This window comes from Musca vetustissima, unplaced genomic scaffold, assembly GCF_032173495.1.
Source record: "Musca vetustissima isolate MV318-11 ecotype Yass unplaced genomic scaffold, APGP_CSIRO_Mvet_v1 utg44898, whole genome shotgun sequence".
In the NCBI taxonomy this organism is placed as follows: domain Eukaryota; kingdom Metazoa; phylum Arthropoda; class Insecta; order Diptera; family Muscidae; genus Musca; species Musca vetustissima.
Window position 1 is genome coordinate 102,365 of NW_026882659.1, and position 17,857 is coordinate 120,221.

The window sequence follows — 17,857 nt, forward strand, 5'->3', positions numbered from 1 at the left end:
ACTCACGATGAGTTCATATTTTCGGAGGCCTTTAATGAATTGAACATTTCAGAAGGTTTTCCAAGGATTAAACTTTCCACAGGTTAACATCAACAAAAGGCGTTCTACGGATTGGTGTACCTTCCATCATAAGGTGGAAAGTATATTCAATTTGCCACTCCGTCTGCAGCTCCTCGAGATATTGAAGTACAAATTCTTGATCCGAATAAAATTTTATACCGATTTACCAAGTTCTTTTGTCTGTTGAAGAGACGATAAAGCTTGCAGTATTTAAGATACAGCCTTGAAATGTTGACCATACATTTATACCACGTCTAGGATGTTTGGAAATGAAAATATATAGGTTTACGGTATAGATAGAGAGATCCTCCCAAATGTTCGGTATTTCAGGGATTACTTATTCGGCATTTTAGACACTTTTTAACCAAATTGGCATAATTTTAGGATTTGTTGGGTGTCAAATCCACCACATAGTGGGGCAAACAACAACTTCGGTCAGGCGGAACTTAACGAGGTGCTTACTTGTTTATAAATAGAATACCTGCCGCAAACTAATATTTTGAAGGGTTTTAATAATTGTTCTATTGATAACTCTCTCCAATTGTTTGTCTATAGCTGAAATACATTTCATTGGAATTTTCTATAAAGAATACATTCCTTAAAATTAAAATAATGTCTTAAAGATGGGCATCTTCAATATATTCCAAATCGAGGAAAGATGATATACAGAAAATATTTAGACGATTCTTTATGAAGAGAAAGTCTTCCATATGTTTCCTCTAGATACATGATCTATAACAAATTTTATTTCTATAAAATACCTTCTAAAAATTGTCCTGTATATACCAAAACTTCTATGGAGTATATGCGAATTTTTTAAGTCTTCCAATGCTATATTTATATTTTTCCGGAGGTGGGTTAGATATGGCGAAATTTTTTAAGTTTTGATAGTACTATTCGTTCTTTCATCTTTTACCTATTCACTGTCCACACATCTTTCCTTATTCCTTCAGCTTTCGTTCATTTTACACACTGACAGCTATTCTAAGAGGATTCCTTGCCAAAGCTTAACGGTAATTTTAGTATAATTTTTCAATTCTATCTCACGGACCATTCGGTTACAAAAAAAAAAAAAAAAAAAAAAAAAAAAAACAAGTGTGAGTGGATATTTGAAATTCATTTGGAAATCTTCTATAAAATGACTTTTAAACAATTTTGGTTAAGCAAAAAAGAATGACATTTCAAATTCACCAAGGAGGGAATAGCACGTACGTACGTTGCTAAGTTTTTGGCATGCTGCATGGATGAGTTAGCCATTGAACCTGAAACATTTCAATATGACGGCGTTGACGACGACTTGTCTTCATATTCAAATGATCCCAATTCAGCAGCAGTACAGCAGCTATGGTTTGGCAATAGTATTTGGTTTCACACACACACACAAACAAAATGAAAACACCAATATCATCTCATTTTTGTTATCTCTGTTTGCTGGTGTTTCATAAAGGTTTTCCATTCATTCACACAGCTAGTCATTGCTTTGCTTTACTTTTGCTTTTAGTTCTCTATTTTTGCGAACGTATTGAATTGTCTTTCGTTTTCAATTGAGAACTGCGTTCTAGAGCGATTATTTGTTTTTGTGCGCTTGCAAACAAAGATAAATTGCAGGCGTATTTCCTTTTCCATTCAAGTATCGTGCCCGCACAAAAAGCTTTTTGGGTTTTTCGTTCGATGAATACAGTGGCTGTATTCTGGTGTGCTATTGTTTTGATTGTGGCATCACTTCCCTTCTTACCGTCTCTTCTGGTTTTTGGCTCGTTAGGGTTTGCGGTATGCGTTAATGAATTTGCTTTTGGCGGTATTGTTAGCTGTTGTTATTGCTGAGCCATCATTGATTGTTAAAAGTTTTGAATGGTGGGCCCGAATGCCTACGATGATGTTGAAAAAAAACTCCGTCCAATGACTATACGTGTTGGATGGTTATTGTTACGCATTGCATCATACCACACCTAAAGCAAATTGCTGTGCATGGAATTTGCATGCGCGTATGTATGTACATAGCTATGGAGTTTACCTCTTCATTTCAATTTTCAACTGCACCAAATGGTGCAGTTGGTATTTTGTAATATTTGGTGTATGTAATAACAGTGGTATTCAGAATTTGAAAAAAAAAAAATTGTAAGCATACATACGAATTAATAATACTGTGTCTTATCCAATATTTTCCGCAGTTATCAAAAATGAGAAGCTGTATCCGAAAATCGTTAAGGCGTCACTTTGAAAATATTATATTTGTTGAGTGTTGTTGCCTCGACACCACTGTTCTCCACAATGAATTCAATTCCGATGCTTTTGAAAATCACCGTACGCAAATAAGTTGCGTATGTAAAATACATTTTCAGGGATTTCCAACGAATTATCACACACAAATTTGCAACACACGCGAAAGAGAAGAGAACAAAAAAATCCTTCAACAAAAAGAATTACCGAAACCGTAGTAATTGATTGCAAATTGTGGAAATGCTTTTAACAAATCTATGGAAATTGTATAATTTACGATAATTTACAATTGTCCACGATGCAATTGAACGCAAAGTTTCCGCAGAGAGTAAAGCAACGAAAAAATGATTTGTAATTTAATTTATTAATCAATTTTTTATGCATTAATTCATTTTAATATAAATTCAGTGGAAAAAATACTTATTTTTTTACAATTTTCCCTCCGCATTTTCCATTTAAATGCAGATGAACATCATTTGTTTTGTTGTCACTGGCGGTAATACGGGAATGCGTATGAATATTTAATGAATTCAATTCAATTGAATTCGAATTCCGAAACAAAAAATAAATTGATAATACCCGATGAAGCCTTACAACTCAATGAACGCTCAAAACAGATGTGTGTGCGCGTTTTTTTTGGTAAAATGATAGCAGCTTGCAAATGTTTGCAAATAAATGTAATTAAATGCTGTTTTGTGGCCGACCACAGAAATTATAAACATTTATTTTTTTGTTTGTTTTGCGTTTAAGGTGGGAGGGTTGTATTATGTAATGTTTGTTGGAAAAAAAATGTTGAAAAATAAACAAATAAATTAGTATAATTAAAAATTAACATTATCTCCGGGTGACAAATTTTAATTATTTAGCTATATATTATTTATATGTTGTGTATATAATTGAGAATATATATAAAAAATGTGATAATTGTTAACATAGTTAAACAATGAAATAATAATGTACAATTGGATTACAATTTTTTTACACTATGCAATTTATCATCTGAAAGTGAAATGAAAACTAAAATACGAATTTGAAAGAGAACATTGAATTCAATATGAGTGATTAATGTTCATACATAAAAGTACAACACATTTTTGTATATAATTATTAAAAAAATAAGACCCATAGTAAATATATACAGGGTGAGATGAAAAAACCGCAACCAACTTCAGACTCTCATTTCTAAGCCACTCGTCCGACAGCTGTTAAAATTATTCCAGTGACAACAAGCGTACAAAAGCATTTTGGTGACAACTTTCCAGAAAAAAAGTTATCCGTGATGAAATTTAAGCGTGATAGTGTGATTTTTTTATATTTGGCTGGAAAACCATAATTGGCTATCGTTAGAGCACTCCAGCATTTAAACTTTACCGTATTACTCGTAGCGTAGCCCGCCGTCAAGGAAGTGGACGGAAGAAAACCGCAACATCAACTTGATCGAAACCCGTGTCGCTGTGGCCGAAGAATGGCTCGTGAGCATGTTCAGCTCACGAGCCATTCACAATATTCCATTCGTCAAATATTGAAAAATGAGCTGGGGGTAAAGCTATTGAAATTCCAAAAAGGGCTTTTACTATACCGCAACAGAAAGAAAATAGACTCAAAAAAGCTAAAGGGTTGCTTCGCTTGGCCGAAAGTGGTGAACTGCCGAATGTAGTTGTCTCCGATGTAAACAAACCAAATGATCGTGTTTACTTGCCAAAGATGTCAGATGGAAATCTGCACATTCGGTTGGCCACCAGAACTCAAGCGCCGGCCATGGTGATGGTGTTGGCCGCCTAACAACCGATGGTCGCTCTCCGCTAGTACAAATCGAATCGTGGCAATATTCTGGAGGGTGTATTAAAGCCTTGGACACGAAAATATTTTGACCACAGACCTTGGACATTCCTACAGGACTCAGCACGCGTCAACCAAGAATGGTTACAAAATGATGTCCCTCGCTTCATTTCCAGCGCACAATGGGCAACATTCTCCGCTTCGCCGAGAATGGGCCAAAATATCGCAGAGCAACATTCGGTCAGCGTGTGACGGTTTCATTGGCCGTTTGAAGGCCATAATGAGTGCCAAAAGTGACCAATTCGAACAAATCTAAACTTATTCTAAAATTTGGTGCAATTTCCGACATATTCTGCTTTCATTCAATAATATTAAAAAAAATAATGTAAAAATTATGGCGTTTTACTTTGTTGCAGTTTTTTTATCCCACCCTTATTTATGAAACCCCTAACAGTATACATCACACACCATGACATTCTCATCGATTAGGTTTAAAATTGAGGCTGTAAAATTCGTACAATCGGAATTTACCATTAAAAAGATTCTACATCATAGGGTATATTATATAAGAGATATGCCATGGTAAATTATTACCATAATAAAGGGAAAAAGCAAACTATAGGTCTAAAAATTGGACTAGGCTTTTAACAGACAGAAAATAGTAGTTGAAAAAATCTTCAAAATATCGAAAATTGGGATTGCGATTGTATTGGGCTACACCAAAACGTACACCAATATTTATCATTTTTTATATGAAGATTTGACTCTTTGATAATTTGAGTCGAAAATTAGATATCCTCAGGGCAGATTGTGCCTGCAATAACCACTTTTACATCAAGGTGTGCTTTAGATTTAATACAGAGAAATGTGGTAACTAAACTCTGTGACTCTCTAAATTCGAAGAAGCCCATAAAATATAATATGAAGACGTAGCATAAACCTATGTTATCATTACATTTTTGTGATGCCGGAAAGTGCATCTAGATGCAATGGAAATTCAAAAATTGAATTTTATCAGAATAATAGATTTTTTGATATGGCCCTATATCAAGGATTCTTGATTGCTTGTTCATGTCGTTAATTTGATCATTTAAGTCATTTCATACCCATATCCCAAAATTATGCAATTTCATTGTACTTTGTACTCTATATTGCCTTTGTGTCAAAGAACCACAATGAGCTTTAATTTGTTTTTTTATAGAAAATTTCCAATACTTAAAATGCATTCCTCCTACCACATCCACAATATTTGAATTTTATTAACGAACAATATTTTGACAAAACCTTTTGATGTCACAGTCAAAGCGTTGTTGTTTTTGTGTGGAAAACAAAAAATGTCAAAGTTAAAAGAATTCATTATTATGGCGATGTTAAAGGGGAAAGGCACATCCAAATCTTGGTCCTTTGTTAGCTTCCACTGCAACGTATTTACAGAGGACAGAGGCACAAAGCCGTGCATGATCTTCCTCCGCTCTTTCTTTTTTCCTGGCCACACATTTCCAATAAAAAGTCAATGACTCAAACTTTCGCTTTGCACAAATTTTTGCTAATTAATTTTACTCAGTTGCTAAGCAGGTGAATGCTGCTGCGGCCCAAAACATTGTTTTGGGCTTAATTCTGTTACGATAGTGGTTGTGGTGGTGGTAGAGAACAAAAATGTGATGACAGGTCTACTTACCCCTTCTTCTTTGCCTTGCAGAAAATGAACGGCACCCGAACGTTGAATGCCGGGTAAAAACCACACTGGATGTGTCAACAGCAAACGCTCCACCAGACCCAAATCACAGGGAGGCGAATCATCATCCGAGCCACGGGAAGTTTCACTTGATGTTTCACCCTCGGCCAAAATGCCGCCATCTGAACTCGAAACAAGAGATGTACGGGACTGTAAAGAGAATGGAGAGAGAGAAAATGAGAAAAAATATGAATAAGTTTTTTTTTGTAAAATAGGTTGGGTTAAAAGTTTATTTATTTCCTTTTTTACTAAATTCATTATTAGCCTTCTTTTCTTCAATACAAAATCGGCTTAAACAGTTGTTGTTGTTTTTTTTTGCTCGCTTAACATGAAAAACAAATCCATTCAAAACATGTTTTATCCTCATACCAAATGAAAATAAATATGCAAGGAACAAAGGATAGAATTTGAACAAGGTTTTTGCTCAAAAAAGAATATTTCAAAAATGGTATTCCTGGCATTGTTAAATATTCTGGCTTAAAAATTGTTTTTTTTTCTTTATGAGTAAGAGTTAGGATTCATTATCTGTGAATATGTTCAAACAGATGTTACCATTTCGATGCAGACATTTGTTCTTTTCCAGTCTGTTAGCCAAGTTAGTTGTCCAAGGGACATAATATGCGTATGGTCAGCTAGTGTAGAAGTGTATGGTAGATGTTGAATTGATGAAATTGTCATGTGGTGTCATCATTAGGGTGACTTTATGGTTGGGTGCCAATAATTTTGTCGTTGGCTTCGTGTATTTAAGGTTGTGTCTCGTTTTGCATATTTTGTTTAACGCAAAAAGTGTCATATGTTTTATTGAGGAATAAATGGAGTAGATATAGTCGACTGACATGACTTTAAAATAGATGAACAACAGATTTATTATGAAGGGTTAGATGAGAGGTCTAAATTAAAATACAACAAGTAGAAAATTCTTTAAACTTCAAACCGTAATTTTTATGCCCCACACCATGAGTACTCATTCACAATACTTTAAGTCGATCGACATTTTTATATGGGGTTTCGACACTGAACCAAAAAACAAAATACGAAAGGCGAAATCTTTATATGGTGTGTATGCCTAAACCTGGAAATGAAAATGGTCGTTTCATTAGGAAGACCAAATAACTTGCACTTCGGATGGAAAAAAGGGCATGGAACCATAAAAATAATTAAAATGGGGATTATATATAATGATGGATCGATATTGATAATGTTTAGTTGGAAGATTTGCCATCCAATGAGAACTCAAACTATAAAATGAATAATGTCAATAATAAAATAAATTAATTCAAAATATAAAATGAGTCAATTCATTTCAAAGCCTTGTCTGAAATTCTGAAAATACCAACAAATTATGCGGTACTGCTATGTGGAGGCCATTATCAGTACCAAACATTCTAGAAGTAATAACAACGTATGTACGAATAGGAATACCAGCTGAAAAAAATGCTCATAGGAAAATATCCAAAATGATCGAAATTTGTATATGGAGGTTATACCTAAAGATGGACCTATATTGAAAATTATTAGAGGATGATTTGCAGCCCAAAGATAACTCAATAAATAAAATTAGAACAAATTTGGTAGAAACAAGTTTCTGAAATTTTTAAAATACCTAAAATTTTTGGTACTTTTATAAGGAATCTCTTCCAGAACGTGAACATATATTTTCATTACCAATCATTCTAGAAGTAATATCAACCTTAATTTCAAAGCTAAATCATAAATAGTACCATCTCTATCCCGATTCGAACAGACCGATATGCTGAGGTGTTGCAAAAGGAATGACAATGTTAATAGTTTTTAAAATTTACATTATAAACATTAATATTTATTCTGAAGAATTTTAGTTAACATTATATGCCCTGTTGAGGATACTCCACGATATCCTAATTGATATTTATTTCTATTTTCAACCAAGCATTTGTGAAATCTTCGTATTGTGGAAATATGTTAGTTTTGAAAATTGTTTATGAAAATCTACCTCAAATGTAAATCCTTCTAAAAATGTTTTTTTCTCTTCTGAAATTGGACTTGATTTTTATTATTCCCAAAAACATAGTTTTCTTTGAAGTGTTCGAATTCAAAAGATTTCATTCACATTTATGGTTGTCCTACGTCTTAAACTCCTTCTACTACCAAAATAAGATTATTAATAGACCAATTCTATTTCGCATTGTTAAAATCAAATTAAATTCCATTCCATTCAAATCTGAGACAATAATTAAATCAAAATGTCACAGCAAAGCAAAAAAGAATAGGTTTTCCTTTCAATTAAACACGCACTAAAAATCACTTAGTCCTGTTCTGGTTCTGGCCTGGAATCATCCCACATATACACACCCACCCCTGATCAGGGTTCGTACAATGACAAACAACTTAATTTCCGTTCACTTCTCTATATTTTATAATGTAGTTTCTGCTTCTTCTTCTTTATTTGCTACTGCTGCTGGCATGTCATCGTCGTACAAAGAGAAACGTAAACGCCCGGTTTTTCTGATGTGCTGTTGTTGTTGCTGCAGATTCGGCTAAATTTGTTTCAAGAATTTTTGTACTGAGATTTTGTCCACAAAAAAGGGCGTAGCTATAGCTTTTAACGTAGAACGCCTCTATGATGAAAATTGAAAATTACTCCACGCCGAACTCTTCTTGCAGTGATATTCACACTTACGAATATTCGTGGGGTAACCAGCATATAAATGGGTTCTCCCGTCATCTTCGCCTGCCTATTGGTGTGAATGAATGTTGTCATCATATTGAAGTGTTTTATACTCTACACTGTATGTATGTATATAGTAAATACTGTCTACAACAAAAGACATTCCTTTGATGAATATAGCAGGAGCAACAGAAGAAGAAGTAGAAAAAACTAGACAGTACTTGAACTGTAAATCTTAAGATGAGAATGTGTAAGAAAAAGAACAAGAAAACTTGTTCACCTGCCAGGCATAATGATAGTAGAATATAGATTTTTAACAAGACAATAAAAAAGATTGATGCACAATGGGAAGAAACTAAACAAAAATTTATAATTTATTTTATTTTTAAATATTTTTAATTACATTTTTTGACATTTCAAGCTGTTTAAATTAAATACGAGTTTAGAACGCTACGAAAAATCCATCTAGGCCAAACTATTTATATACCGATCATATTTCGACTATCTGAATCCATCTAGCTATGTGTTTCCGTAATTTGTAATAGAAGTGCAGGTGGAGTTACGTATCGATCGCCCGAAGTTTTGAAATTTGGTTAAGTACCGATAATATATTAAGCATTTTATGATGATCCGTCATATTTTTATGCTCAAATGCACCACGACTTTTGTGAAAAATTACCAAATTTGCTTATTAAAGCATATTTGTCCACCACGGGAAGAATGTTTTTGGAAAAGTAGCCAGTTTTTCTAATCTGGTTTAATCTGATATTAATTCTATCGATTTAAGACGATGGAACTAGAAGATATATTAACATTTATAAATGTGTATTCATATATTAGGTTAAATATCATAATTATCATAACGACACTAAAGAGTATAAATATTGCGAAATTTTGCCAGGCTCCACATGTAGTTCAATACATCGATCTAAAGTCGATCGAAACTCTTATATTTTGGGCTATGTCAAGAAATTGACCTATAATTAAATTTGTAAGGCCCTAAGAATACTGCGTATCAAATTAGAGCCACTTGTATCAAAAATTCACTTTGGACCGTGAAAAAACTTAAATGAAAAATTGGGATTGGAACTACACCATATCAAAAAACATTAATTCTACTCTCTTTATGGTAACGATTATATATGGGTATGAATTAAAAACGGAGTAGATATTTTTCCCCGTGCACTATGGGTCAGAGATCCCATTTTTAGTCATAATTAGAGCAGTAGGTTTATGAAATAAATATATATCATATATAAGGGTTTCGAGGAAGCTAATTACAAGAGAAATATAAAAATGTAATAGGGTGGATCGTAAAAGTTGGTCGGTCTGAAACTATGGCATACCTTAATTAAATTTGAATTATTTATTATATACCAAATAATGAAGGGTCCCATTTTTTAGTTGGCACCTACCCCGAAACTTATGTCAACATTGATATTTTTTGGTACAAAGATTTCACACCCAATGAGAACTCAAAATGCTAAATTACGGCTAAATTGGTTGAAAAACGCATTTTGATACCCAAATTGCAAATTTGAGGGATTTTTCTTTCTGTCCTTTTACTGTTCCTTTCAATTATAACTCACTATTTCAATCTCTTGTTTACATGATCCTTCGATATAAATCTAAAGTTGGCTAAAGACACAAAACACAGTTATATCCTTCTTCTATATTAAGTTGGACAATGGGGTGACTATGTTAAACTTGTCCCAGTTCTGTGGTTAGGGTATTTAATCTTTAAAGATTTTTTCCGCATGTCTGACTAAGTGCGAATAACTGACCCTAACTGTTTGCCATTGTGGTTGTTTATGAAGACATTTGACTGGGCTGGGTCTGAGTCTGGCACATGTGTTTAAACATTCCGTTTTCTTCTTGTTGTTTTTTTTGCTGCTATGCTGCAAAGTCTGCCTGTAGTCGTTTTTGTTGGCGTTATTGATTTTGAGGATATTTGCACTTTTACTTTTTTAATTCCCTTTTTTACTTCATTGCGTTTATTATATCCTGGAAAGTTATGTTATTTATGCGACTGGCGGAGACCTTTTTGTTGTATTGCTATTTGTGTGTGTGCGAATTATTGTTGTCAACAGCATTTATAAGAAGTGTTAAATACTTTTGTTTAAAAGTAAAAGTGTCTGTGGAATTTTCCTACACAGAAATTTTCCTCTTTGAAATGCAGACGTGGAAAGTTAAATTTTGCGAATTTATGCGCAGAATAGAATTTTTAACTATGTTAAATATTTTTGATATATTTTTATTTTAATATTCATTATTCTTCCCCTCTTTTTGTATTCTACCATAATAAAATTTAATAATATAACGATTTAAATTTCACTTTTATGCAAAAAAAGGTAATCCACTCCACAAACACATTTGTCACACCTTGTCCACATTCATGATTCACTTTCCCATTTAAAACACAATCAAAATGCTAACAAAAGAAAAACACTTTCCCTTCCTCCATCCATCCATGTGTTTGTTGCAATTTTTCATTTTGCTGTGTTGTTGTTACTTTAACTTTTGTTAAAGTAACAACAACAATGTTGATATTAAACAATATCAAAAGATCATTTTACACTGTATTTAATGGTGACGAGGTGGATGCATACATTGCGGCAGGAAACATTAAATTGAGGGGCGGATAATATATATTTTTGTTAATACCAGTAAAATATTGCAGCAATACAACTCCATCTATTGAGATGAAGTCCCTCCTTATGCCATTATGCCCTGGGATAACTTCATCTCCCACTCCTTCCTGCATCAATTCATGTTTTTTTTATGGCTTAAACGAAACGAAAATATTTACACCGAAACGCGTGTCAATTGAAGCGTGCAAAATATTTATGATGACTGCTTCGTTGGTCGCATTTTGCATAAATAACAAAAACAACAACAGCCAAAGCCAAAGCCAAGTCAACAACATTGTCACCCAATCCCCTAATAATAGCAATTCATGCCACCAGGTCTTGTTAATGCGACCGTGGTAAAACCGAATACATTCAACACTAAGCGACACACGGTGACGGATGACGACGATGATGGTGACGACGACGGCGATGATACCCTTGTATCACTGGATTTTCTGCATAAAAATGAGACGATAAATGACATTTTGAATGGTAAAATTTGATACTGCAGAGGGATGCAAGAAATTCGCACTTAAATTGTGTTTGGCCGGATCATAAGGCAAACAAAAGAATATCATGTCGCATTTTGTTTATTTTTTTCCTAGATATTTTTCTCATACATTTTTGGTTTGGTTTTGTCGTTGTTGTCTTCTTACTTTTTTGGGTAGTCAACAGCAACAACAACCACCCATACCAACCCATTTGCATAATATTGTATTTGCGTTGAAATATGAACTCCAATAAAGCGACAAGAGCTGCTGTTGGCTGCGATTCAACTACTCTTCCAAAGGTATGCATTTCCGTTTGATGCCGCTGAGTCTGCTGTGGATGCAAAATACACAGAAAAAAAAACGTAATGAAGTTGCCCTGGTGACAAGGTAAATGCAGAGAGTGAGCGGGATACACCTGAGCATAGATATTTTGTTAAATAGCTACTTCTATTAGCGACCATGTAATGCAAGGGGCCAAGGTATATTAACATGTACAGTGGATGCGAGATATAAAAATATGGACAAAGTGAAGATTTTAGACGTTTTTCGTAAATTCATATTATCCCTAATAGAGACTAAATGTAGTGCTAGATCTATATCTGCCAAATACAATTTGTAAATCTAAATTGTATGAATTTATTATTTATCGAGAATTTTCTAAGCTTATGATATTTGCAATTTTTTTATGAAACGATTTTAAGGGGCCCCACTTCATTCTTTTAAAATTTAATATTTAACCACAGAGGGAACGGTGCCAAAAGGTATGAAAATGTATTGTCCATCTTCACAAAAAAACTAATATAATATTAGACGTTCATTGTGTTGACAAATCATTGGTTTTGTCATTCTCTTTGTAATACCTCGCAATATTCGACAAAAAATTCAAAATTCATGCAATATTCTAAATCTATGTGGATTCGAACGCTTTTCGAATGTTTTCTGAGGTCTGCCTGATTTTTTGAATTGCCGTGTGGGTCTTCAAGCCAAAACCACTTCGATTAAAATGGTCGCCATAAGGTGGAATATATCGGTTTTGAAGCTTTTGGGCACAGTTGTTATTTTGGGTTCCCGCATCCCAAATTTCGGTATTGTGGGTGCGTGTTTCAACCAAATTGGGTGCACTTTGGTATTTTTATACCCTCAGTCATATGGCTAATGAGGGTATAGGCATATTGATACGGCAAAAAAGTATCTCATCGAAATATTGATCTTAGACTCCATGTTTCTTTGGACAAAATCCGTTTCCGATAATTTGAAGTCGATTTGCAAATGACCGCCTGTCTGTGTGGCCGGCTGGTGCGCACGAAACTTAGTTAAAGATCGAATATGGGGAATACCCCTGATGGGGAAAGCCTCCCCCACAAAATGATCAAAATTGTTCTAGAAAATAATTTTATAATATCCTGCGAACGGTCTTTGCGATTTGAACCAATCTTTGTGCAACTTATTAGTTTTACCAAGCCTTGGTGAAGTCCGAAGATGGGGCCCATTGGTCCACTTCTTCTTGTTCCTTCCTCACAAATGGCCAAAATTGTCCATATTATAAATGGACATAAATTCAATATTAGGCAAAAGAAATGTCCGATTTGAACCAAACTTTGTGCAACTAATTATCTTCACCAAACCTTGATGAAGTCCGAAGATCGACAAAGGATGGAATAATTCAATATTAGGCGAATTGAATGTCAGATTTGAAAGAAACAACTTATTATCTTTACCAATTCTAAATCAATTCCGAAGCGTGGGCCCGTCGGTCCTCTACCTCTCGTACCTCCCCCACTAAAGGTGTATATTTTAAAATCTTGTAAATTTAATTTGAAGTGAACTAAATAATCGATTTGATCAACATTTTTCTTTGATAAACCCCTTAAGGGACGTAAGCAGGGGGGCGGCCCGGGGGCCAGCTCCCCCCCCCCCCCGTAATATTTTTTTTTCACAGTAAATTTATGTTTGCAACAGCGAATTTTTTCATTTTGTACTACCGGGTTATTAGAGGATAAAATACATTGTGTTTTGTTTTCGGTATCATTAAGTTTTATGGCATATCAGATTCCTGCTGAATAAACAATTTTTTCCACAAATAATTAAATATAGTCGAATGTTTTAACATTGTTGCTACCCTAGTTTCTCAATTTGGGACATTCAGAGCATAAACAACTTACTACCACATAATGCAATAATGCAGTCCCCATTATAAGAAGTGTGCAATAAATTCGTACTGGCCGAATATTATGATGTTTTTACTTGTTTCATGTTTATATAAAACATATTGCTGTTTGGGCTCCTATGGTTGTATTTATTAAACACAACCTTTGGGAAATTCTTCAAATTTTGAAACGATGACAACAGTTTTCTCAACAAAATTAAAATTTAATATTTTGTGAGGTTATCTCGAAGAGAACATAATTTTTTCAGTATTCTGTTAATATCAAAATATTTTCTAATTATTTCATTTTCTTCAAATTTAAAATATGTTTTCAAATTCAAATCCCATGTACCTCTGTCTCTCTATAACATCTGTGTTTAAATATTCATTTAATGCCAAGGTAATCCTGTCTACGTTTCAATTTTTTCTCATTTCAAAGTTTCTTCTGACTGCTGCTTCGGTGAATGTAAAGTAATATCTGGTTGTAATTTGAAACAAATGCTGTTTTGAACGCAACGCAACATTTCTTTGCATTTAGCGCAATGCTCTTAAAGAGTCATGTATTTTGTTGTTTGTTTATTAAAGAACATAAACCCAAGTCAGCATTAAAAAAATGACATATGAACGTCATTGCATGACCCCCTCCTCGTCATCACACGATATTAATAATTTTGCTTCCATTTAAAGCTAGTCTGATGGCTGTTTAATTTTTATGTCAGACGCATGAGTTGTTTTTTTTTATTCTGTACTTTTAAAACTTGAGTATGTTTTGTTTTGAGTTGGACTTATGTGACAATGTCAGTGGCTGTCTGCTGCCTTTAAACATTATTCTGGTCGCTGTTTTATAAATAATAAAACAATTAACATATGTATATTAATTAAGATAAAATACATACATATGTTGTCCTTAAACGACTTGTAGAGAGCACGAGGAAAATATTAAATTTCTGAAAACGTAAAACTTATTTTTACTTTATATTTATGTTTTAAATGCCCTTTAAAGTTTGTAAATCTTTTTCCTACAGCAAATTATTTATTTAAAATCTAATATAACCAAAATTACTTCCTGGTTCTTTAACAAAGTTTGTACGTTTTTTGCATTCGCTCAACTTAATTAGTAAATGAAATCTTTATTTTCTAATTTAAGTTACAGTTGAGTGCCAAAGACAGAAATGTATCTTCCCTTGGCTACAGCATTGCTGCTGTCTATTGCAGATTTGCTCTTGGCAATATTATTTTGTTAAAATAGAGAAGACAACAACATCAACAACAAATATATACATCGACGGCAGACCGAACAAAATTTAACCCAACCATCCCAGCATTCGAACCAAACCTAGGTTACTAAGCCAACCGCACTCCAACCATCCATCATCATTACAAAAAAAATTTTAGAATTTCGAAAAAGAAAAACAAGGCAACACAAAATTGAAGCAAACCTTGTGATGCTGATACTTTTATGACTCTCCAGAAGAGTTGTTGATGTTGATGCCTATAGTAAAACACCGACAGGCAAATAACCAGGCAACACATCATCGAAACAGCATCCATCGACTGGAAACCCTTTTTTTGTTGGTTAGAGGGACGGTATATAACCAAATCACAAAGCAACGTAAATGGGTTTGAACAAAAATTGTAAAGTTGTATAGAAGAACTTTGTTTTGTTTTGGGACTATGAAAATTGGAACATAACAACCAGAAGCTGCACAGTAGTTAATGTTAAAAAGGGGTTTTGAGGAAAATTAGACAGATGGAATTAATTTGAAATAAACGAATTCTAAAGATAATGCTAATTTAACGTGTAATGTTTATATCAATTGAGAAAATATTCCTTGGTATTTATTTGTGTGAAAAGTATATCAATAACGATCTTGGTGGATCGTGGAGTAGATCTCCCCATAAGTAAATGCCGAACAATACTACTCTGATCACTTTATATATTTGAGAAGGTTAGTATTTAACAAATAGAAGGTCGAAGGTCAGTTTCAATCCGGCTGGGATTCGAACCCCGTTTTCTTTGGCATTTCAAACGTGTTCAAAGGAAGAAACTGTTGTAGGTTATATGAAAAAAGTCAACCACTTCGGGAAAACCAATAAGGTTTGTCTGAAATCAAGCAAAATTATGTATGGGAGCAATATGTATGGGATATATATAAATTTCTACAGATTTTAACATACCTTAACATAAATCATTCTAAACTCATTTCAATACCCTGTGTCAAATTTCCTGTCATTGGAACAAACATAAACTCTTGGGTCCACAATTTAATAAAATCGGACGAAAATATATATAGAAGCTATATCTAAATCTGGACCGATTTCAACGAAACTTCGCACACATCATTTTAGACTCAATTTGATATGCTATCCACAATTTCGTATAAATCGAAAGAAATATTAGTCATTGGTGCCCCATTTATATAAAATCGGACGAATGTATATATGCGAGCTATATCGAAATCCGAATCGATTGCAATGAAACTTCACACACATTATTATGGACTAAAATTGAAATGCTATATACAATTTCGTGTAAATCGAAAGAATTCTGTAGGCTTTGGTTCTCCATTTCCTTAAATATGTATGAGAACTATATCGAAATATGTACCGATTCACACGAAGCTTCGCACACATCATTATGAACTTAATACGGTATGGTATTCCAAATTTCCTCCTTATCGGACAAACATTGAGAATTTACATAAAATCGGATGAACATATATATGAGAGCGAAACTTATTTCAACGAAACTTAGCACACATCATTTTAGACTTGATATTACTTGGCGTATATATGTTTTAGTTCATACCCGGAAGGTCGATGTATACCTCATTTAAATGTTAAAGAATTATATGTAACGTTCTAATGGCGTCGTTAATAATGGGACAAATTACACTATTCAATAGTCCATGTGCTACTTTAAAATTTAAAAGCCATTGTGAGACTATTAATCATTGGGTATAAAACATTGGCGTATTTATCAAAACTTGACCTATTATTTCGATTAAAGTTCGCTATCCAGGATTTATCCTGATCTTTAACATATTTGAAACACTAAAAATCTTGTTCATCCAAGTATGAACATTTACAACAATTAGAGGCAGGTAATTGTTTTTATAGCTGAGAATGAAATATAAATACTCCTATATATACTATACCGGTATGAAATATCTGGCACACCAAATTAATTGTTTGAGTGAGTTTGTAGCCGGGGACCAATTAAGTCTTGGGCCCTGATGTATTCAAAAGTTACTGATCGGTTTTATTTAGAAATGAAAAGCCATATTAGAAACGCTGCTTTCCGTTAAATCTTTTGGAATAATATATCGTAAGACTGACTTCTCAATATATGCGGCTTACAATTCATTGAAAACAAATTACCTTGGTGTGCTTACCACAGTGCACTCATATTAGCTTAAATTTCGAATGTCAAAAGGAATTTAAATTAAAAATTAAATTTATTTTCAGCAAATATACCTCACAAACTGACTTCATTACAAACAAATAACTATGAGGGGAGCAGAGTTCATTATGATTTTATAAAATTTAAGAATTTTAAAACAAATCGAATACTCCAATTGGACCTTAAAATTCAGTAACTACAGTTGAAATTTCCTATAACAAATGCTAATCTTTATCGATTTTTATACGAGCAATTGGCAATTTTGTAGCAATGCAGCGATCTCTAAGTAGTACGTTATATAAAAGTTCGACTTTAAGAAGGGATAATGAATTACGTTCATACTCACTCTCCTCTTTCTTAACGTTCCTTTTTGTCGTTAAAAATAATTTATTTTGCTAATAACCTTCAACTGACGTTTGTTCTGTCTATGTTGTCGCACTTCTTCATATGTCACATATTCCCTTGTCTTGCGTTTCGTTGTTTTCTGAGGGATTGTGAGTGAAAAAGTTTTTTTTATGTCACATCAAATTCAACAGATGTTGCAACAAATTCACATTAGTTTCGTCTCTCTACATTTGCAGTGAAAACTCATTGTGATGTGATGGTTTGTTTTGTTGTTAATATCCTTACAGTTGTCCTTGTTTGTCTGTTACAAGTACTTTATTACACATTTAGCACATTTATTAAGCATTCCTCGCTATGTGAAGTTTTCGCCTTCTTCATTCATTTTTCCTTGATGTAGTGTC

The 17,857-nt window shown here is 33.5% G+C and overlaps 1 protein-coding gene across 1 annotated transcript in view; it reads right to left on the reverse strand.

Annotated features, from left to right (window-relative positions):
- The window catches only part of LOC133329269 (protein sprint), a 172,139-nt gene that overhangs the window by 36,629 nt on the left and 117,653 nt on the right, over positions 1-17,857 (reverse strand). The window contains exon 3 of the mRNA XM_061537759.1: positions 5,738-5,944. Within this exon, the coding sequence (XP_061393743.1) occupies positions 5,738-5,944 (207 nt within the window). The remainder of the gene's footprint in view (positions 1-5,737; positions 5,945-17,857) is intronic.